Source organism: Nicotiana tabacum, chromosome 14 (genome assembly GCF_000715075.1).
Source record: "Nicotiana tabacum cultivar K326 chromosome 14, ASM71507v2, whole genome shotgun sequence".
Lineage (NCBI taxonomy): Eukaryota > Viridiplantae > Streptophyta > Magnoliopsida > Solanales > Solanaceae > Nicotiana > Nicotiana tabacum.
The window spans coordinates 115,869,382-115,893,428 of NC_134093.1; the positions used below are offsets into that span (position 1 = coordinate 115,869,382).

The 24,047-nt window shown below is 38.1% G+C and overlaps 2 protein-coding genes across 9 annotated transcripts; one reads left to right on the plus strand and one right to left on the minus strand.

The window, feature by feature from the left end:
* Positions 1-19,561: 19,561 nt before the first annotated feature.
* Positions 19,562-23,872, minus strand: LOC107802234 (uncharacterized). Of its 8 annotated transcripts, none has more exons than XM_016625702.2 (7): positions 23,734-23,872; positions 23,578-23,628; positions 21,817-21,940; positions 21,289-21,567; positions 20,417-20,443; positions 20,226-20,300; positions 19,562-19,938 (listed from the first exon to the last, which is right to left on the minus strand). In XM_016625702.2, exons 4-7 carry the CDS (start codon positions 21,518-21,520, stop codon positions 19,733-19,735), a joined length of 540 nt encoding a protein of 179 aa, XP_016481188.1. In that variant the 5' UTR covers positions 21,521-21,567; positions 21,817-21,940; positions 23,578-23,628; positions 23,734-23,872; the 3' UTR covers positions 19,562-19,732. The 8 variants fall into 8 exon arrangements, with proteins under 8 accessions (XP_016481188.1, XP_016481194.1, XP_075086011.1 ...); XM_016625708.2 differs by having other exon boundaries at positions 21,289-21,570; XM_075229910.1 differs by having other exon boundaries at positions 21,289-21,935.
* LOC107802305 (non-specific lipid transfer protein GPI-anchored 5-like) lies at positions 22,648-24,018 on the plus strand. Its single transcript, XM_016625777.2, has 3 exons — positions 22,648-22,972; positions 23,587-23,646; positions 23,749-24,018. The coding sequence occupies exons 1-3, from the start codon at positions 22,648-22,650 to the stop codon at positions 23,871-23,873; spliced, it is 510 nt and encodes a 169-aa protein (XP_016481263.1). The 3' UTR covers positions 23,874-24,018.
* Positions 24,019-24,047: the final 29 nt, after the last annotated feature.

The following is a 24,047-nucleotide window of genomic DNA, read 5'->3' on the forward strand; positions in this document are numbered from 1 at the left end:
TAGGGAGTGGAGACCATATGTTGGAAAAGAGACTAGGGAGTGGAGACCCTATGTCTAAAATAAAAACAACTAGAGAGTGGAGAACCTATGTTGGAAAAAAGACTAGGGAGTGGAGACCCTATGTTGGAAAAAAGACTAGGGAGTGGAGATCCTATGTCTAAAATAACTTCAACTAGGGAGTGGAGACTCTATGTTGGAAAAGATACTAGGGAGTGGAGACCCTATGTCTGAAATAATATCAACTAGGGAGTGGAGACCCTATGTTGGAAAAGAGACTAGGGAGTGGAGACCCTATGTCTAAAATAACTTCAACTAGGGATTGGAGACCCTATGTTGGAAAATAGACTAGGGAATGGAGACCCTATGTCTAAAATAACTTCAACTAGGGAGTGTAGACCCTATGTTGGAAAACAAACTAGGGAGTGGAGACCATATGTCTGAAATAGAATCAACTAGGGAGTGGAGACCCTATGTTGGCAAAAAGACTAGGGAGTGGAGACCCTATATCTAAAATAAAATCAATTAGGGAGTGGAGACCCAATGTTGGAAAAGAGACTAGGGAGTTGAGACCCTAAGTCTAAAATAACTTCAACTAGGGAGTGGAGACTCTATGTATGAAATAGTATCAACTAGGGAGTGGAGACCCTATGTTGGAAAAGAGACTAGGGAGTGGAGACCCTATGTCTAAAATAACTTCAACTAGGGAGTGGAGACTCTATGTTGGAAAAGATACTAGGGAGTGGAGACCCTATGTCTGAAATAATATCAACTAGGGAGTGGAGACCCTATGTTGGAAAAGAGACTAGGGAGTGGAGACCCTATGTCTAAAATAACTTCAACTAGGGATTGGAGACCCTATGTTGGAAAAATAGACTAGGGAATGGAGACCCTATGTCTAAAATAACTTCAACTAGGGAGTGGAGACCCTATGTTGGAAAAGAGACTAGGGAGTAGAGACCATATGTCTGAAATAGAATCAACTAGGGAGTGGAGACCCTATGTTGGCAAAGAGACTAGAGAGTGGAGACCCTATATCTAAAATAAAATCAACTAGGGAGTGGAGACCCTATGTTGGAAAAGAGACTAGGGAGTTGAGACCCTATGTCTAAAATAACTTCAACTAGGGAGTGGAGACCCTATGTCTAAAATAGACTAGGGAGTAGAGACCATATGTCTAAAATAACATCAACTAGGGAGTGGAGACCCTATGTTGGAAAGAGACTAGGGAGTGGAGACCCTATGTCTAAAATAAAATCAACTAGGGAGTGGAGACCCTATGTTGGAAATGAGACTAGGGAGTTGAGACCCTATGTCTAAAATAACTTCAACTAGGGAGTGGAGACTCTATATTGGAAAAGGGACTAGGGATTGGAGACCATATGTCTAAAATAACTTCAAGTAGGGAGTAGAGACCCTATGTTGGAAAAGACACTAGGGAGTGGAGACCTTATGTCTAAAATAACTTCAACTAGGGAGTGGAGACTCTATGTTGAAAAAGATACTAGGGAGTGGATACCCTATGTCTGAAATAATATTAACTAGGGAGTAGAGACCCTACGTTAGAAAAGAGACTAGGGAGTGGAGACCCGATGTCTAAAATAACTTCAACTAGGAATTGGAGACCCTATGTTGGAAAATAGACTAGGGAATGGAGACCCTATGTCAAAAATAACTTCAACTAGGGAGTGGAGACTCTATGTTGGAAAAGATACTAGGGAGTGGAGACCCTATGTCTGAAATAATATCAACTAGGGAGTGGAGACCCTATGTTGGAAAAGAGACTAGGGAGTGGAAACCCTATGTCTAAAATAACTTCAACTAGGGATTGGAGACCCTATGTTGGAAAATAGACTAGGGAATGGAGACCCTATGTCTAAAATAACTTCAACTAGGGATTGGAGACCCTATGTTGGAAAATAGACTAGGGAATGGATACCCTATGTCTAAAATAACTTCAACTAGGGAGTGGAGACTCTATGTTGGAAAAGATACTAGGGAGTGGAGACCCTATGTCTGAAATAATATCAACTAGGGAGTGGAGACCCTAAGTTGGAAAAAAGACTAGGTAGTGGAGACCCTATGTCTAAAATAACTTCAACTAGGGCGTGGAGACTCTATGTTAGAAAAGATACTAGGGAGTGGAGACCCTATGTATGAAATAATATCAACTAGGGAGTGGAGACCCTATGTATGAAATAATATCAACTAGGGAGTGGAGACCATATGTTGGAAAAGAGACTAGGGAGTGGAGACCCTATGTCTAAAATAAAAACAACTAGAGAGTGGAGACCCTATGTTGGAAAAAAGACTAGGGAGTGGAGACCCTATGTTGGAAAAAAGACTAGGGAGTGGAGATCCTATGTCTAAAATAACTTCAACTAGGGAGTGGAGACTCTATGTTGGAAAAGATACTAGGAAGTGGAGACCCTATGTATGAAATAATATCAACTAGGGAGTGGAGACCCTATGTATGAAATAATATCAACTAGGGAGTGGAGACCCTATGTATGAAATAATATCAACTAGGGAGTGGAGACCATATGTTGGAAAAGAGACTAGGGAGTGGAGACCCTATGTGTAAAATAAAAACAACTAGAGAGTGGAGACCCTATGTTGGAAAAAAGACTAGGGAGTAGAGACCCTATGTTGGAAAAAAGACTAGGATGTGGAGATCCTATGTCTAAAATAACTTCAACTAGGGAGTGGAGACTCTATGTTGGAAAAGATACTAGGGAGTGGAGACCCTATGTATGAAATAATATCAACTAGGGAGTGGAGACCCTATGTATGAAATAATATCAACTAGGGAGTGGAGACCATATGTTGGAAAAGAGACTAGGGAGTGGAGACCCTATGCCTAAAATAAAAACAACTAGAGAGTGGAGACACTATGTTGGAAAAAAGACTAGGGAGTGGAGACCCTATGTTGGAAAAAAGACTAGGGAGTGGAGATCCTATGTCTAAAATAACTTCAACTAGAGAGTGGAGACTCTATGTTGGAAAAGATACTAGGGAGTGGAGACCCTATGTCTGAAATAATATCAACTAGGGAGTGGAGACCCTATGTTGGAAAAGAGACTAGGGAGTGGAGACCCTATGTCTAAAATAACTTCAACTAGGGATTGGAGACCCTATGTTGGAAAATAGACTAGGGAAAGCAGACCCTATGTCTAAAATAACTTCAACTAGGGAGTGTAGACCCTATGTTGGAAAAGAAACTAGGGAGTGGAGACCATATGTCTTAAATAGAATCAACTAGGGAGTGGAGACCCTATGTTGGCAAAGAGACTAGGGAGTGGAGACCCTATATCTAAAATAAAATCAATTAGGGAGTGGAGACCCTATGTTGGAAAAGAGACTAGGGAGTTGAGACCCTATGTCTAAAATAACTTCAACTAGGGAGTGGAGACTCTATGTTGGAAAAGATACTAGGGAGTGGAGACTCTATGTATGAAATAATATCAACTAGGGAGTGGAGACCCTATGTTTGAAAAAAGACTAGGGAGTGGAGACCCTACGTCTAAAATAACTTCAACTAGGGCGTGGAGACTCTATGTTGGAAAAGATACTAGGGAGTGGAGACCCTATGTCTGAAATAATATCAACTAGGGAGTGGAGACCCTATGTTGGAAAAGAGACTAGGGAGTGGAGACCCTATGTCTAAAATAACTTCAACTAGGGATTGGAGACCCTATGTTGGAAAATAGACTAGGGAATGGATACCCTATGTCTAAAATAACTTCAACTAGGGAGTGCAGACTCTATGTTAGAAAAGATACTAGGGAGTGGAGACCCTATGTCTGAAATAATATCAACTAGGGAGTGGAGACCCTATGTTTGAAAAAAGACTAGGGAGTGGAGACCCTATGTCAAAAATAACTTCAACTAGGGCGTGGAGACTCTATGTTGGAAAAGATACTAGGGAGTGGAGACCCTATGTATGAAATAATATCAACTAGGGAGTGGAGACCCTATGTATGAAATAATATGAACTAGGGAGTGGAGACCATATGTTGGAAAAGAGACTAGGGAGTGGAGACCCTATGTGTAAAATAAAAACAACTAGAGAGTGGAGACCCTATGTTGGAAAAAAGACTAGGGAGTGGAGACCCTATGTTGGAAAAAAGACTAGGGAGTGGAGATCCTATGTCTAAAATAACTTCAACTAGGGAGTGGAGACTCTATGTTAGAAAAGATACTAGGGAGTGGAGACCCTATGTATGAAATAATATCAACTAGGGAGTGGAGACCCTATGTATGAAATAATATCAACTAGGGAGTGGAGACCATATGTTGGAAAAGAGACTAGGGAGTGGAGACCCTATGCCTAAAATAAAAACAACTAGAGAGTGGAGACACTATGTTGGAAAAAAGACTAGGGAGTGGAGACCCTATGTTGGAAAAAAGACTAGGGAGTGGAGATCCTATGTCTAAAATAACTTCAACTAGAGAGTGGAGACTCTATGTTGGAAAAGATACTAGGGAGTGGAGACCCTATGTCTGAAATAATATCAACTAGGGAGTGGAGACCCTATGTTGGAAAAGAGACTAGGGAGTGGAGACCCTATGTCTAAAATAACTTCAACTAGGGATTGGAGACCCTATGTTGGAAAATAGACTAGGGAAAGCAGACCCTATGTCTAAAATAACTTCAACTAGGGAGTGTAGACCCTATGTTGGAAAAGAAACTAGGGAGTGGAGACCATATGTCTTAAATAGAATCAACTAGGGAGTGGAGACCCTATGTTGGCAAAGAGACTAGGGAGTGGAGACCCTATATCTAAAATAAAATCAATTAGGGAGTGGAGACCCTATGTTGGAAAAGAGACTAGGGAGTTGAGACCCTATGTCTAAAATAACTTCAACTAGGGAGTGGAGACTCTATGTTGGAAAAGATACTAGGGAGTGGAGACTCTATGTATGAAATAATATCAACTAGGGAGTGGAGACCCTATGTTGGAAAAGAGACTAGGGAGTGGAGACCCTATGTCTAAAATAACTTCAACTAGGGAGTGGAGACTCTATGTTGGAAAAGATACTAGGGAGTGGAGACCCTATGTCTGAAATAATATCAACTAGGGAGTGGAGACCCTATGTTGGAAAAGAGACTAGGGAGTGGAGACCCTATGTCTAAAATAACTTCAACTAGGGATTGGAGACCCTATGTTGGAAAATAGACTAGGGAATGGAGACCCTATGTCTAAAATAACTTCAACTAGGGAGTGGAGACCCTATGTTGGAAAAGAGACTAGGGAGTGGAGACCATATGTCTGAAATAGAATCAACTAGGGAGTGGAGACCCTATGTTGGCAAAGAGACTAGAGAGTGGAGACCCTATATCTAAAATAAAATCAACTAGGGAGTGGAGACCCTATGTTGGAAAAGAGACTAGGGAGTTGAGACCCTATGTCTAAAATAACTTCAACTAGGGAGTGGAGACCCTATGTTGAAAAAGAGACTAGGGAGTGGAAACCCTATGTCTAAAATAACTTCAACTAGATAGTGGAGACTCTATGTTGGAAAAGAGACTAGGGAGTGGAGACCCTATGTCTAAAATAAAATCAACTAGGGAGTGGAGACCCTATGTTGGAAAAGAGACTCGGGAGTTGAGACCCTATGTCTAAAATAACTTCAACTAGGGAGTGGAGACTCTATGTTGGAAAAGATACTAGGGAGTGGAGACCCTATGTATGAAATAGTATCAACTAGGGAGTGGAGACCCTATGTTGGAAAAGAGACTAGGGAGTGGAGACCCTATGTCTAAAATAACTTCAACTAGGGAGTGGAGACTCTATGTTGGAAAAGATACTAGGGAGTGGAGACCCTATGTCTGAAATAATATTAACTAGGGAGTAGAGACCCTATGTTGGAAAAGAGACTAGGGAGTGGAGACCCGATGTCTAAAATAACTTCAACTAGGAATTGGAGACCCTATGTTGGAAAATAGACTAGGGAATGGAGACCCTCTGTCAAAAATAACTTCAACTAGGGAGTGGAGACTCTATGTTGGAAAAGATACTAGGGAGTGGAGACCCTATGTCTGAAATAATATCAACTAGGGAGTGGAGACCCTATGTTGGAAAAGAGACTAGGGAGTGGAAACCCTATGTCTAAAATAACTTCAACTAGGGATTGGAGACCCTATGTTGGAAAATAGACTAGGGAATGGAGACCCTATGTCTAAAATAACTTCAACTAGGGATTGGAGACCCTATGTCTGAAAATAGACTAGGGAATGGATACCCTATGTCTAAAATAACTTCAACTAGGGAGTGGAGACTCTATGTTGGAAAAGATACTAGGGAGTGGAGACCCTATGTCTGAAATAATATCAACTAGGGAGTGGAGACCCTATGTTGGAAAAAAGACTAGGGAGTGGAGACCCTATGTCTAAAATAACTTCAACTAGGGCGTGGAGACTCTATGTTGGAAAAGATACTAGGGAGTGGAGACCCTATGTATGAAATAATATCAACTAGGGAGTGGAGACCCTATGTATGAAATAATATCAACTAGGGAGTGGAGACCATATGTTGGAAAAGAGACTAGGGAGTGGAGACCCTATGTCTAAAATAAAAACAACTAGAGAGTGGAGACCCTATGTTGGAAAAAAGACTAGGGAGTGGAGACCCTATGTTGGAAAAAAGACTAGGGAGTGGAGATCCTATGTCTAAAATAACTTCAACTAGGGAGTGGAGACTCTATGTTGGAAAAGATACTAGGGAGTGGAGACCCTATGTATGAAATAATATCAACTAGGGAGTGGAGACCCTATGTATGAAATAATATCAACTAGGGAGTGGAGACCATATGTTGGAAAAGAGACTAGGGAGTGGAGACCCTATGTCTAAAATAAAAACAACTAGAGAGTGGAGACCCTATGTTGGAAAAAAGACTAGGGAGTGGAGACCCTATGTTGGAAAAAAGACTAGGGAGTGGAGATCCTATGTCTAAAATAACTTCAACTAGGGAGTGGAGACTCTATGTTGGAAAAGATACTAGGGAGTGGAGACCCTATGTCTGAAATAATATCAACTAGGGAGTGGAGACCCTATGTTGGAAAAGAGACTAGGGAGTGGAGACCCTATGTCTAAAATAACTTCAACTAGGGATTGGAGACCCTATGTTGGAAAATAGACTAGGGAATGGAGACCCTATGTCGAAAATAACTTCAACTAGGGTGTGTAGACCCTATGTTGGAAAAGAAACTAGGGAGTGGAGACCATATGTCTGAAATAGAATCAACTAGGGAGTGGAGACCCTATGTTGGCAAAGAGACTAGGGAGTGGAGACCCTATATCTAAAATAAAATCAATTAGGGAGTGGAGACCCTATGTTGGAAAAGAGACTAGGGAGTTGAGACCCTATGTCTAAAATAACTTCAACTAGGGAGTGGAGACTCTATGTTGGAAAAGATACTAGGGAGTGGAGACTCTATGTATGAAATAATATCAACTAGGGAGTGGAGACCCTATGTTGGAAAAGAGACTAGGGAGTGGAGACCCTATGTCTAAAATAACTTCAACTAGGGAGTGGAGACTCTATGTTGGAAAAGATACTAGGGAGTGGAGACCCTATGTATGAAATAATATAAACTAGGGAGTGGAGACCCTATGTATGAAATAATATCAACTAGGGAGTGGAGACCATATGTTGGAAAAGAGACTAGGGAGTGGAGACCATATGTCTGAAATAGAATCAACTAGGGAGTGGAAACCCTATGTTGGCAAAGAGACTAGAGAGTGGAGACCCTATATCTAAAATAATCTCAACTAGGGAGTGTAGACCCTATGTTGGAAAAGAGACTAGGGAGTTGAGACCCTATGTCTAAAATAACTTCAACTAGGGAATGGAGACCCTATGTCTAAAATAGACTAGGGAGTAGAGACCATATGTCTAAAATAACATCAACTAGGTAGTGGAGACCTTATATTGGAAAGAGACTAGGGAGTGGAGACCATATGTCCAAAATAACATCAACTAGGGAGTGGAGACCCTATGTTGGAAAAGAGACTAGTGAGTGGAGACCCTATGTCTAAAATAAAATCAACTAGGGAGTGGAGACCCTATGTTGGAAAAGACATCAACTTATGTAATGGAGACCCTATGTTGGAAAAGCGATTAGGGAGTGAAGACCCATAATACGAATCTTTTGGAACTTTTAAATCACCAATCCGAGTCTTTTTATCTAAAATGTTTACTTTGGTCAACTCTTTTAACGTTAAGCCTATAGTTAGGGACTAAGTATTCTAAATTAGTACTCTCGCACCTCTTGGGACCCAAACCACCCATCCCCACAAGTCATAAATTATCAAATTAAATGAACCCATGGAAAGCTTCAAATATGATAATGGGATTCTAGTAATCAAAATAACTGGCGGATCGTTACATTCAAGACATACAAACTCTTATAGTCACATATCCATTCTGATGGATAGGAAGAAAATATATCATAAGGAGTTATACAAACCTTGGATCTCCCAAACCAAAGATAATCTTATCCATCTTTGTCCTTATCCCCATCTGACTCATCCATAAGATGTAAGAATTAGTTCCATCCCATTAATGAACTACTGAGATCCCATTGATACGTCTATGTCATAAGACTTTAGTGGTCAACTAGAGAATGAGTAAAATGCGGGAAAGAATTTGGAGAAAACTTCCCTTTTGGGGTTATTATTGCTGCAGAGCTATTTTAGTCTCCGTGCGGTTTCTTTTGGTTGCACTTGCTTCTTTGTCACGACCCAAAATCTAACCATGGTCATGATGGCGCCTATCGTGTTACAAGGCAAGCCTATTTCCTAAAATATTACTACTAAATCGATTATAAAAATTTAATAAAATATTTCCAACATTTGAATTTTTCATAAAATAAATCAACTCTAAATATAATTATAGAAAATACGGAAACGACCCCCAAATATCGGGATGTCACTAAGTCATGAGCATCTAAATCTATGAACTAAGAAATAAAACTGTCTAACTGTCAATACAGTCCAAAAGAAGAAATGATAAAAGGAGTAACAAGGTCCTGCGGACGCCAGCAGCTACCTTGCAGTCTCCAACGATAGCCGGCCAGAACTCAATGATCGTCGCGCTCTAACTCACCTGGATATGCACATAAAGTGCAGGGTGTAGTATGAGTACAACCGACCCAGTAGTAACATAAATAACTAAGGAACTGAGTAGTGGTGACGAGCTAAGAAACATAGTCCAATTATTTATTTTCACAATTTACAATAAACATGAATAAACATGTAAATTCCATAAAACCAACAAATGCCACAAAGAAATTAACAGGTAAATGCAGCAACAACAAAAGTAAATGCAACCTCACAGCAATGTCACTCCATCACTCAGCACTCGGCACTCAATACACTCAACACTCAATAGGTACCTGCGCTCACTGGGGGTGTGTACAGACTCCGGAGGGGCTCCCAAAGCCCAAGCACTAAGCATGGACAACTCGCGTGTTGCACGGACAACTCACGTGCCATAATATAAATCCCTGGATCCGCACGGTCAACTCACGTGCTACGCGGACAACTCACGCGCTATGGTATCAATACCTGGATCCACACGGACAACTCACGTGCCTCAATCAAATACCTCACAACAGGCCATCGGCCTCACTCAGTCATGTACCTCTCTAGCCTCACCATCATCAACAAATAAGGGAACACAGTCCACGTCAAGTATCACAACATATCAGCAAAATAATAGGGACTAAGGTAAACATGTACAATAATATCTATGACTTAGTGCAAATAATGTGAGCATGAATAAAGCCTAAGCATGATCTCTAACATGAAGGCAAACAAGTTCAACAACTAATAAAAACACAACCACAGATAATAGCCATTAGGCCGCACGGGACGGACCAAGTCTCAATCCCTCGCACGGTGCACACCCACACGCCTGTCACCTAGCATGGGTATCACTTCCAAACAATCACGTGATGTCAAATCTCCGGGTTTATACCCTCAGAACCAGACTTAAAACTGTTACTTACCTTAACAGCGTAAAATCCTACTTTGGGATGCCCTAGTCTCTAGACTCGGTCTCCAAAATCTTTGAATCTAACCAAAATCAGAATACTAATATCAACATAGGCTAAAGAATCGAATTCTACAATAAAAACTACATAAATAAGCCAAAAATCCGAAATCGGCCAAAACCCGGCCCCCAGGCCCACGTCTCGAAATCGGTCAAAAATGGCAAAATAACAAACATCATCCTCACCCTAGTCTAACCATATAAAATTTGTCAAAATTGGACTCCGTTTGGTCCCCAAATCCTCGCCTCAAACTCTCCAAAACTCAAGCCCTAACTCCCTCAATTTAACCCTAAACTCCTACTAATTTCAGGACTAAACAGTGGGAAATCATTAAAAACACGCGAAAATAAACCCAAGTAACTTACCTCAATGATATCTCTTGATTCTCCCTTGAAAAACACTGCCCAAAGCTCAAAAGTCATCCAACAATGGTGAAGAAAGGACAAAAATTCACGAAGTGTTACTTATATAGGTTCTGCCCCAGGGATTCCGCACCTGCGGACCCCTTTCTCGCACCTGCGCTTCCGCATCTGCGGTCCCAGGTGCATACCTGTGCATTCCACTTAACCGACCAGGCTTCACACCTGTGGGCTCGCAGGTGCGATCCTCTTTGCCCCAGGCCTCTATCTCCGCATCTATGAGCCTCCCATGCACATGCGATCATCGCATATCTGTGAGCCTCCCCATCCGCAGGTGCGGCCACACCAGTAACATAACACCAACATCTTTAGCTGCATTTTCCAACATTTGAAATCATCCCGATCCCTTCGAAACCTCAACCAATAATTCCAACAAGTCATATATCACTACCCAAACTTAGTCGAACCTTCGGAACACCCAAAACAACACCAAAATACCAATTCAACCTCGGATTCAAGCCTAAGAACTTCTAAACTTCCAAAATTCGCCAACGATGCCAAAACCTATCAAACCACGTCCGAATGACCTCAAATTTTGCACACACATCAAAAATAACAATATGAACCTACTCCAACTTCTGGTATTCCATTCCGACCCCGATACCTAATTTTCCACTGTCGACCAAAATCGCCAAATTTCTAACTTTCATCAATTCAAGCCTAATTCTACCACGGACCTCCAATTTATATTCCGAACACATTCCTAAGTCGAAAATCACCCAATGAAGGTAACCGAATCATAAAACTCCACATCCGAAATCGTTTATTCATAAGTCAACTTCCGATTGACTTTTCTAACTTAACTTTATAACTAAGAGACTAAGTGTTCATTTCACTCCAAAACTACTCCAGACCCAAACCTACCAACTCGATGCAACTCAACACAGCTGAACAACACATAAAGAAGCAGAAATGGGGAAAACGGGGCTACAACTCTCGAAACGGCCGACCGGGTCGTTACATTCTTGCAAGAACAATTTGGATTGCACCTGTTTCCTATGGTTCAAACAAAGAACAATTTGTCAGTTTGAAACGGTGGTTGGTTTTGCGGCCTTGAGTGTTTCAGTCATTTGATCTTGGCCGACTTCTTTGACGATAAATTCAACAGTGACTGGTTGTTTCCTGGATACTGATTGCATTTCTGTCCCCGGATAACCTTTGGCTTTTCCAAAATTTTACCATGACGGTTGGTCGCGTGAGACTTAACCTTTTTCAACTTTATTTTGCCTTTGTGGGCATTTGACTTCTTTCTTCCATTTTTTTAACTTCAGAGCATTGGGGAACCTTTGGCTCTTCAAACTTTGCCTAGACGGTTAGCCACTTGGCGATAACCTTTTCAACTTCATTTTGCCTTTGTAGGCACTTTAATTTGATTCCCTTCTTCCAAGAGTTTGTGATTTTGAAGCATCAGCCGCCATGGCCAGTCAGGGTCGACTTGCTGCCCCTGTCGAGGTTGGGTACGTTTTTTGCATTTTAGCTTCTGTTAAATGAGAGCCCTGTAAATCAATCTTGTTATCTCTTCTTTGCCTTAGTTTTTGGAACAAAGTTAGACCGAAAGGGATTAAAAGAAAATGAAAAATGGAACGGAGAATGAGTTAAAACAAGAATGGAGTGCATACGGACTTCAATGAACATGACATGCCTTTTGGACTGTATTCCTGACCCGTGTAAACCATCCGACTCTCAGAAATTCATCACAACTTTTGCCTCACAACCGAGAAACCTTTCCTAGGACTGTGTCTATGTCGATGACTGTGAGGATCCTCTTTTCGATCAGTGGCACCCTTTGCAAGTTTTCACCAGCCGACCTCTCTCATTTATCTTCTCACAATCGCCTTATAGTGCTCTTTGCGAGTTTTCACTAACAAGACTCTCATTTTCAATTTCTCTGCTTACTATCGCCTTACGGTACCCATGAGAGTTTTAAACAATAAGACTCTCTCATTTTATTTCTCTCATTTGGTTGTATCAGATCCGAGTGACTATATCCTCCAATTCTTGAACATTCCTGCCAATTGATCGGAAGGACTTGGAAAGGATTTGGGTGAAAAGAAATCGGATTAAAATACAACTTTGGAACCTTTCAGGCGAAACAATCGCCGAATCATCTGCCCCAGTTTCAACCTTTGGGGAAATGTGAATTTTTATTTTGGTGTGACTGAATCCCGGAGAGAGGCTGCCTATATATCCTTTCGGAATCAAGTCGAACGTAGTTCAAGAAACATTATTTTTGATTTTATTTTATTTTTTTTCAATTTTCATTTTTTTATAACACTTTCAGGTTCCAAAGAGGGTAATCAAAGAAAGGGAACTGGCTCAAAGGGTTTGCAAAGGATTGGTAGTGTTTGGATAGTGAGAAAGAAATCATTTGTCATCTCAATCGGAGCATGTTAAAGCTGTGAAAGCAGTCAAACGTAATACTTTTTGACCGCATCTGCATTGACAGCTGTCTCGGGATCATTTCCTTCGATGTCTCCCAAATACAACGCTCCCTTCAACAACACTCTTCTTATAATGTATGAACCTTTCCAATTAGGAGCAAATTTTCCTTTGGCTTCTTCATGATGTAGGAGAATACGTCTCAGAACGAGTTGCCCCACTTCAAATTTTCTGGGCCTCACTTTCTAGTTGTAGATATGGGCCATTCTTTGTTAGTACAACTGCCCGTGGCAAACTGCAGTCAATTATTTTTTATTAATCGGTGTCAATTATTCCAATCGGTTCAACCCAATCTTTATCCTCAATCTCGACTTCAACAATGATCCGAAGAGAGGGAATCTCAACTTCGTTCTAATTTTCTATTTATTTTATTACAAGCCTTGTCTTCAAAATATTCTGTTTCTTGATTCATTATTTCGGGGTCTGACAGTGTCTTAGGATCTGGGCATGAAGTCCGCAAGCATATCATGTCATTAAAATCTGCATTAACAGAACTGGAAAAAGAATAAGAAAAGTGACAAGATTAAGAAAAGAGACATTCTTGAACAATGAAATATTGATTTCATTTGATTTTGATTTTTTTATTTTTTATTTTTTTAAGGATAGAAGGGTTTACATCAGAAAGTAAGATAATAAAAGTAAAAACATCTGGATTACACCCTAAAATAATTCGGACGCAGAAAAGATAGCAAGACTGGCTACCGAGACTCCCGTCTGACAGGGAACTTTCAGGTTTGGCGCTCGTTTTTAGGTTTCTCTTCTGTCGCGGCAATGGCTATTGTGGCTTTCAATGTTGGATCATCAATTCTTCACCTGCCCTTTTGAGGGCCCAACAATCCTCTATATCATATCTCACTGCTCCAGATGGGTATTCACATCTAGCATCAGCTTGGTACGAGGAGGATTCGGGGTTTGGCCGGTTCGGGGCCACTAACTGCAGCACACCTAGCCCGATTAGCTTTTGAAACAAACTTGAATATGATTCACTAGTAGGGGTGAATTTATTCATTCTGAGCAGATATCTTGGGCGAGGATTGTATTGGGGAATATTTGGTTGGGGATTATACAGAGCTTGGTAAGGATGGGCATTTCTAGGAGGTGAAGCTCGGTTTTGTGTATAATATTGTGGCCGCGTGTACTGTCTCACTTTCATCACCGCATAGGGAGGCATAGCCACTGCATAAGCAGCATCTTGATGGGAATAATAGTGTTGTGGGACCTTAGGAAGCATATGTGATTGGTTGAATGACCTGCGGGTCCCCTCGAGCTAGAAGCCATCATGGCTCCCTCTTCTCTCTCGTTTCTGTTCATCAAACCCCCTGAACTATTTTGAACGGCCTGTGATGTGGCCTTAAAGGCAGCATGACTCAAGATTCGGCCCGTTTCTAAACCATTTTCGACCATCTCCCTAATTTTGATAGCTTCAGCGAATGGATTACCCATAGCGGACATCATGTTCTAGATGTAGTCCGCCTCTTGGGCCTGTTGGAAGACCGTAATCATTTCTGCTTCGTCCATTGGAGGCTTTACCCTGGCAGCTTGCTCACGCCATTTGACAGAATATTCATGGAAATTTTTCGCGGTTTTCTTTTCAAACTCGACACATGGTTCTTTTTTTGGATTTTTCACTTTCTTTTTTTCGCTCTTTGTTTTCTTTGTTATTTTTTTTTTGTCACTCTTTTCTTTTCTTTTCTTTTTTTTTTCTTTTATTTTTCACTCAGTTTATTTAATGGCTATGATCGAATCCGATGGGGATTGCCTACGTATCATGACGCCGCATGATTCAGATCTTGCGTTGTTCGGAAAGATCGGGAATAGACGGTCCCATTGTTTTTTTTAATAAAGACTTTAAAATAATAGTTTTTTGAGTTTTTTCTTTTTATGAAATTTTGAATTTAATTTAAAAGAAGTAATTCTAAATAAGGAAGAAAATATTTTGGATTTTGATTTGATTGTTTTTTTTTTTTTGGATTTTCTAAGGAAAGAATTCTAAACATAGAATTAAGGAAAGGAAAAAATATTTTTGAATTATTTTTTGAAAATTGGGGCCGGAACCGATGAGGTTTGCCTACGTATCTCACATCCGGTGAGAATCAGACACGCGTAGTTCGGTCAGATCATGAATAAAGTAACTGAGCTAACTCTTTTTTTTATTCACCATTTTATTTTTATTTTATTTTTAAAAAAATAAAAAATTGTACAACAAAATGCTCCTATATTTATATGTATTTCCCTGTATATAAAAGTCCTTTTTCTAAAATATGTTTTGGATTGATGTTTTATTTTATTTTTTATTTTTTATTTTATTATTATTATTATTATTATTATTATTATTATTATTATTATTATTATTATTATTATTTTGTTAAACTATTAAATTACTAATATGTTTTTTTTTTTGAATTTTGATTTTCTTTTGGGATAAAGACTTCTAAAAAAAATATATTTTTGGATTTTGATTTGATTTTGTTTTTTCAAGTGAGAGACTTCTAAAAAGAAAGAAAATATTTTTTGGCTTTAAAATCTTTTTCTTTTATTTGGGATTTTCGAAGGAAAGACTTCTAAAGAAGGAATTAAAGGAAAATATTTTTGGACTTTTGAAAATTTGGGGTCAGAACTGATGAGGTTTGCCTACGTATCTCACATCCTTTGAGAATCATACCCGCATAGTTCGGTCAGTTTTGACGCAATAGGAAAATATGACTTATTTTGAAATGACTTTTCCTTTTCTTCTTTTCAAAAATTTCGACTGAGTTTCGGGATAGTTTGAATACCGAAATTTTCAGAACCGGGTGATTTTCTTTTCTACCTCAATCTTATTTTTTCTTGATTTTTTTTCCCTATTGTAGAAGCCAGTCAACATGCAAGCCAAAATAAATAAATGCACAACTAGCACGTAAAATGCATCAGGATGGTCTTTTATATTGGGTACACCTGTCCTAGACGGACCCAACCCCTGTGTTGAGTCCCCAAAGTCAAATGCACGATATGTTATTCTAGATTTGAATCTGGGGGTGTATTGTTCTAGACTTGGCTTACCCGAGAAGACAACTCGAGCCGAGGGGGCAACGTACCGGGAACCAAAAGGCCGTTCGGTTTTGTAACTGATCCGATCCTTGTTCTAAATTAGGGATATGACATTCTAACAAAAAAGAAGCCACGCCAGCGTGCGCTTCCCAAATGATTTAGAAAACTCAGAGAGAAGAAGGGTGTTGTAATAGTTTTAGGTACAGTTCACGACAATATCAAAGCAACATTTAGCACATTAGGCCCAAATATGTAAAATCAGATAATAAACAAAAGTCAAGTATAACAGTCATCTAAGTTCGAATTCTGAACCCTGAACCAGAAGTTCTGGGTTATTGTTCCCAGCAGCGTCGCCAGAGTTGTCACACCTCCTTTTTCCCGAGGGATAGGGGATAGAAAATTTTTCCAATTAAAGTAACATTATTCGAGATGAGAATATTTATTTAAATCAGAGTCGCCACTTGAAATAATTTATGGTGTCCCAAGTCACCGATTTATTTTAAATCCCAAAGCGAGGAAATTTGACTCTATTTTAAAGTCCGCGAAAACCAGAAGACCGGGTAAGAAATTTTGTTAACCCGGGAGAAGGTATTAGGCATTCTGGGGTTTCGTAGTTTTAGCACAGTCTCTCAACTATCAATGATTAACCTAGTTATCTGATTTATTACATGTTTTAGACCTATTGTGCATTTTACTCTTTACCGTTTTTAATTATTTACTTAACCGATTTTTAGTATTTATGGAGTTATGTTTTTAACAAGCTACGATGTCGTACACTTATCGTTTTGGTACATATTGTGAATCGGGCCACATGTAACATACCCGCAATTTGCAACATGTTTATTTTATTATTTTGAAGTTATGATCAAGTCGCGTGAAATGCGCACTTGAGTTGGGATTTACATATCGTGACCATGCCACAGGAACCGTACCCATAGTCATGATAATTTATTAATCGCGCCTAAAGCAACTAGCACGTGTTCATAATTTATTTTTCCTTACGAGTTTGAGAATTTTGTAAGGTCAAGAGCTATGGAAATCAATTGTGGAAAATGGGTGAGCTTTTGCTCTTACTAAATTGGGCATGACAGAAATAATTTTGGCCCAGATAAATTAAAATTGATCGTAGTACAATTGGCCTTTTAAAACCAACTAAAAAGTAGGCTCAGTTACTAGTTCACCAAGCTACTCCATTAGTCCATTGTCCATTAGCCATTTTCAGTAGTACATACTTCATTAAACAAACTCAGCTCCCTTTAAATCTAATTAACACTCATGACCCAACTATACAAAATGTGCTGACCAAGACATCTTTACTTTTACATATACAAATTTTTCTATCTCAAATTTAAACAGAGAATGCGTGTCTTCCTACTACTACACATGACTTTAGATTCATATAAATCAAAAATAAATATACCTTTAACCCCAAAATGATCAACAATCAAACCAACTGATAATGAAAAATACAACACCAACTAATCATAGAAAACAACTAAACACATAATATTATGATAAAAGTTCATGCCAAATAAAGTCAACAAAGAACTACAATTCAAAGAGATATGACTGGAGCATGGCAATAAACATTAATGAAATGGAAAAGAAACGGACCTTTGAGGTGAAAAACCTTCTTCTCTATATTGATAAAAAAAAGAATCTCCAAGTTTGAATTACAGAAGGAAAGTGCCGGCTACAACTCGAATGAGAACAGGACGTCGAACGGAGTTCGAACAGCCTCAACGGAACCGAATTCGGATGAATGAGAACCTCGCTGAAAATGGACCTCAAACAAGACCTCTTAAACCTCACGCAAATGGGAGAGCGAGGTTGGGACTTGGCTGGATTTTTATGGGTTTCAAGGTGATTTTTGGGTGGTGAAGCTGATGACTTTTTCAAAAGAAAGACGAAGAAAGAATGACACGAATAGAAATTCCTTAGCGTAGAAGAAGCAAAAACATTTCTCTCAATTCCCTCCTCCCTCCCTTTTTTTCCTTTCTCTCCCCTCTTTTTTCCTCACATTTCTCTTCTATTTATAGAAAACATTTCGGAATTTTTTCAGATTTATTTTTTAATTATTTTCTTATTTTTTTAACTAATAAATTCTCACTTCCCATTTTTCTTCTTTTTAAAAAGTAAATAAATTCTCCACTTTACTTTACTTTTATTTTTTAATTTCTCACTTTTTACTTTTATTATATTTAAATTTCCACTTTTTTTTACTTTTTTTTTTATCTTCCACTTATTTTACTTTTCTTTTTATAATTTCCACTTTCTTTTACTTTTTTTAAAAAAATTTAACCTACCTTTACTTTTATTTTTTAATTCCAACTTTCTTTTACTTTTCATTTTTTAAATTTCCACATTCTTTTAATTTCTTTTTAGAATTTTCCACTTTCTTTTACTTTTTATTAAACAATTTCCACCTACTTTTACTTTTACTTTTAAATTTCATACTTCTACTTTTCCTTTTTTTTATTCCCATCCGAAAATTTTAAAAAAAAATTTAATTTTTTTCGGTTTTTTAATTTAATTTATTTTAAAATAAAGATAAAAATAAAAATAATACTAATGGCAATAATTGACCTTTTAAATTATTTTTAATTTTTACCCTATATATAAAACAAATGTAACAAAGCTAAAAAATATATATTAAATTTCTAAAAATATAAACATAGTATAAGGTGATAAAAATTCAAATATTGTCAAAAATTAGGTGCTCACAAGGGTAATAAAGTTTCAAATAGTGTATAGGAAGGTAAAAATCCCTAAATTTTATCCAATAAACATTTGACCGTTTCTATCTTGTTTTTAGCTTGTAAAACCAAAATCTTTTTAAAAAAAAGAAGTTTATGGAAACTGTTTTAACTCTATTTTATACTCTATTTCCTTTTAAGTCTGTTTGGAAGACTAATTTCTAAATACTTAAAACTTTTAGTTTAGTGTGTAATAAGCTAATATAGCTACAAAAATATTATGACATGTCTAATTTTATTAAAAAATCGAAAATATTTAATAAAGCTACAGTTACATTATGAAATGTTTAAGATTATAACATATTAAAAGTTTAAAATTAATAACTTAAACTTCATGTCCAGTCAAATATGATCATATAAAATGAAACGGGGGAGCAATTAGCACAGACTCACGAAGTGGTAAAAATCGCACGGACTAGCCAGTTTTTGGACTGGTAATTAAAAAATAGTCACTATTTTGCTGCAACACGGAAAGTTCCAGTATAATATACTGGAGATTGGAGCACCTGTGTATGAATACACTGGAACTCCATCATAATATGCTGGAGTTCCAGCATAATATTCTGAAACTCCAGTATATTATGCTTGAAGTTCACATGTAAAAAATTCGAACTCCAGTATATTATGCTGGAATATTTTCTGAATTTTTAACAGTGTTTTCGTTCAGATTTATCTTTACATGAAAAGTGGCTAAATTTTGATTATTTTTTAAACTGTGGCTATTTTTCAATTACCACTCGTAAATCTTGCTATTTTTGAATTTCACCCCACCAAGTGACATAGCAAACTCGTTTTTGTTCTCAAATTTGTCCAATTGAAAACATAACAAATGCCCAAATTTAAATTAATTCAAAGGTCCCAAATAACACAAAAAGTACATAATCTTCTGAATATCTATATTACATCAGTATCATAGCTTCACAAATGAAAGAATAATTTCTTAACATTATAATAAAAATCTCAAAATAAATGCCATAAATACCCCCACCCCATTGAACACAAATTCACTAATTTTGGTGTCTTATCATCTCAAACTAATACAACATAAAACCAATTGCACCAAATGCAACAAGGAGGAATAATGGTGAAAAACCATAGTTGAGAGAAAGGGCAGCTGATGGCGTAACAGGGTTTTGTCGACGGCCGGAATTCGTCGCGGATGGAGATGTTGGAGTTACAGCAGGAACTACCTCAGCTTCTGGTGCCAAAGTTGGTGACATTGGCGGAGAATCAGTCGTATCTGCGTAAAGTAATTATCAAGTTAAAATCGTATAATTCATAAACTTTTAATCTATGTTGGTCAGATCCTTCAAAAATATCATTGGACTTGTGTCGGGTCCTCCAAAAAATAAATAAATTTTGGGGAATCCGATTTACACCTGACGCGATTATTGAAGGATCAGAGCCCATGGCTTTTAATCAGTTAGTATAGACAAATGTGTATAATATGTGTATAACCGTGTATAGTTAATGTAAAAATTATGTATACCGGCTATTTATGTAAAGATCCTAAAATTATATTAATACCTTTAGGACTAGGAGAAGGACTAGGGGCAGCTGTTGGTGAAGAACTTGGAGCAGTAGCACCAGCACCAGAAGGACCTAGTTGACAAAAACAAGTATTAAATTCACATAATTTTTCATGGCAATTTTAGATGATAAAATCAATGAAATGGACATTATAGAAAAATAGATGACATAAAATAGGTAATATATACCTGGAGCCGCTGCAGGTGGACTTGAGGCTGCAATAAAAAAAACCATTAAGGGTGTTAGTAATCCTTTAAAATTTGGTACCAATAAGACTAAAAAATTAAATATAAACATAATAGTCCTCTTAAATTTTCTTATTTATAAAACAATCGAGGAATGAAGGGGAGTATTGGCGCAACAGTAAAAGTTGCATCTTGTGACTAGGAGGCCTTAGATTTAAGCTGTGAAAACAGTCTCTTGCAGAAATGTAAGATAAAGCTGCGTATATAAGACCCAATATGGTTCGACCAGAGGGAAATCCAGGATTTGAAGGTCGCAAGTGTACTTTTGCATTCAACCAAAATTTACTTTGTATATATGGTATCACTACTACTATATCACTATTTTCTAAATACATATATATATATATATATATATGAAATTTTTGCCAACTTTCCGTGCCGATGACCCTTCTCTTTACAGCATAGGTCCGCCTCTAGGCTCGACCTTTCCTCGGACTCCATGCATAACGGGAGCTTAATGTATCAAGCTGCCCTTGTGATAAGAGGAATGTAATGGCTCAAACTTTGAGTTTATCCAACACAACTAAAGGGGCAACCCGAAGCATTGAGCTCCCGCTATGCGCCAGGTCCGGCTTCAATGGTCTATTGTACGCAGTCTTACCCTACATTTCTGCAAAAGGTTGTTTCCACGGCTCGAACCCGTGACCTCCTGGTCAAATGGCAGCAACTTTACCAGTTACGCCAAGGCTCTCCCTTCTTTGTCCAACACAACTGTGGAACTAAAAATGGAAAGAAATGGTGGTCATTTCCTTCTTTTCAAAACTATGAACATTTGATGTCTTTTCTGTTATAGATTTGATCATAAATTCTTTTACCTTTGCATTGGAATGGAACAGCAGCCATGTTACAAGCACGGGGAAGAGACATGGTTGCGTTCGGATTGATCGGAATTTGAAAGGGAATGCCACCAGTTGCAATAACACAGAGACAAGCAGTGCCATTGCTCATCATAGTTTTGAGTGCAGTGCAGCAGCCTGCAGATGGGGTTGTCCCATTGCTGCTGCTGTTCGCCAAGAAACTCAAACATGGGGTGAAACTTGTCAACATCGTCGACGTGCAAGGGGAAGTCGGAAATTGGGCATTAATAGGCAGAGCTGCTAAGACAATGCAAGAAAGAAACATAACTGGAAATAACACAGAGTTTTGAATAGCCATTGTACTAGCTAGACGAGCTGTTAAAAGATAGTTTTGTTTTGGTTTTGTTAATGTAATTTGTTTGAGGAATTTGTTGATGGTTTGAATGGTTAAGTGGGGAGAAAGAAGAGGGAATATATAGAGGAAATGTATAAAAGAGAAATGTAGCTATGTAGTTGATAAATAAGCAGGTGATGAAGTTCAACTACCTTAACAAACTTTTTTGTCAAATTCTCCAATAGTTTTGCTGACTTGCTGGCTTTGCTTGCCGTGGCCTAATTGTTGTTTTTGCCTTTGAGTTCCACCACAGCCAATGAAGAGGGTTCAACTGTACTGTGAAAATAGAACAGAAGTAAATTTTTTCGTATATATATAAAATTTTGAATGCGTTGAGCCGACACTTTTAGACTTGAACTAACCAACAAATGCATGACAAGTGACATTATCTTGCAATTTACTATTTACTTTTACTCATAGTCATAAAAACTAATTATAATGTATCAGATTCTACTTTAAATTTTTTAATGAAATTAAATTTTCTCAAAACACAAAAGCAAATTTTCTTGAAATGCAAAAATAGAACTTTAATAAAGGTTTTCCAGCATAAATCTAGTTTGCCTGTAGGAAAGTTTGAAATAATAGTAGCAGAGCCGCAAAAGCTGGAATCAGATTCCAATCATAACCTTCTTTAAGTTCATTAAAGTCTTTATCTTTGAACAGCTTTTTAAGCCTTAGCTGTTCTCTGTTTACCAGTAAACAAATTGTGGGGTACAATTAGCATGAGTTGATAACCTGTATAACTAACTATTTTCCAACTCTACCTAATTCATTTGTAAATTATGACAAAAAATCCTCAACAGTTATTTTTCCTTTCCAATTCACCAATTATATGAACACCTTATTTTGACTCTTCATTCTCTATTTTCTATATAAATCAAGCCACACTTTCTTCTTCCAGCAAGATTGTGTGCTCAATTAACACCAGCAAAACAATTTTCTCTGCACCTCACAACGATTTCTGAGTACCAATCGCCAATCAAATGGCAATTCAAAGGAACTCAATGAGTCTTGTTTTTGTTGCGTTGGCGATGATCTGGACAGGAGCTGCAGCTCAATCAAGCGATGACTGCACGAATGTGTTGGTTAGTATGTCGCCATGCTTGAATTACATCACGGGGAACTCTTCATCGCCGTCCTCAGGATGCTGCACGCAGCTTGGCACGGTGGTTAAGAACAACCCCGTATGCTTGTGCCAGGTCCTCAATGGTGGTGGTTCCAACCTTGGACTCAATATTAACCAGACTCAAGCTCTAGCTCTTCCTACTGCTTGCAAAGTTCAGACTCCATCAGTCAGCAAATGCAATGGTAAGAAAGACAATTCATTCTAAAATACTCCCTTCGCTCATTTTATGTCTTAGTTTGACTAGACACGAAGTTTAAGAATGTAAAGAAGACTTTTGAATCTTGCAATCTTGAACTAAAGGTATGTATAATATACCAAAAGTACCCTTTGATATTTGGAGTGTTAAAGAGTCGTTTATGGAGTGTCATCCGTGACGGAGCCAGGAATTTAAAAAAGGGGATTCACAAATTTCTAGAATATGACAATTGGGATTTGAACCTATGACCTACCACAACGTTTGAACCTCCTTTTGCTACTACACTAAAATTCTTCATGTCAAGTGAATTCAACGGTTTATATATAATCAGAAAATAATAATTTCACCTTACTTGCACAATATAATTATTCTGATGAAGAGGATTCAGTTGAGCCCCTTCCCTGTACTTAGTTCCGCCTTTTAGTGTCATTAAGGGTAAGTTGAGAACGTTGAAAGTAAAAACTTACAAAATAGACATTCTTTTTGAAACAAAGTAAAAGGTAAGTAATACCACATAAATTAAAACGGAGGGAGTATCAACTATAAACTTTATGTTCCTTGCGAATTTGATAGTTCAATAACATTACTTACCTGTAACAGCCGGCTCCCCGAATAGCTCTCCTGCTGGAACACCAAATTCTCCTGGTACAGAAGCTTCAGGTACATTATAATCCTTTAAAATTATATTTCATTTTTTTGGGAAGCTTAAATTTTGGTTTTTAACTCGAAACACTTACTTACACATACCATATCGCGTGACAGGGCGTGGATCTGTACCATCATCAGAAGGCGGTTCCAGTGATGCAACTTTAACCAAGATGATCGGTCTTCCTTTCTTCTTCCTTCTTTTCATTAGTTCTTATGCTTCAACATTCACCACCGCGTAACTCGGGATTATCAGGCTTTGGGATCATATCAGAAGTCAACTTTCCCATAGAGACTGATTTTTTATTGTATTTTTGTCTTGTTTTAGTTCCTCTGCAATTATTGTCTCTGCAGATATATATTCAATACATATATTCAACTTTTCAATGGGGTGCGGCTCTTCCTCGAACAGTGCG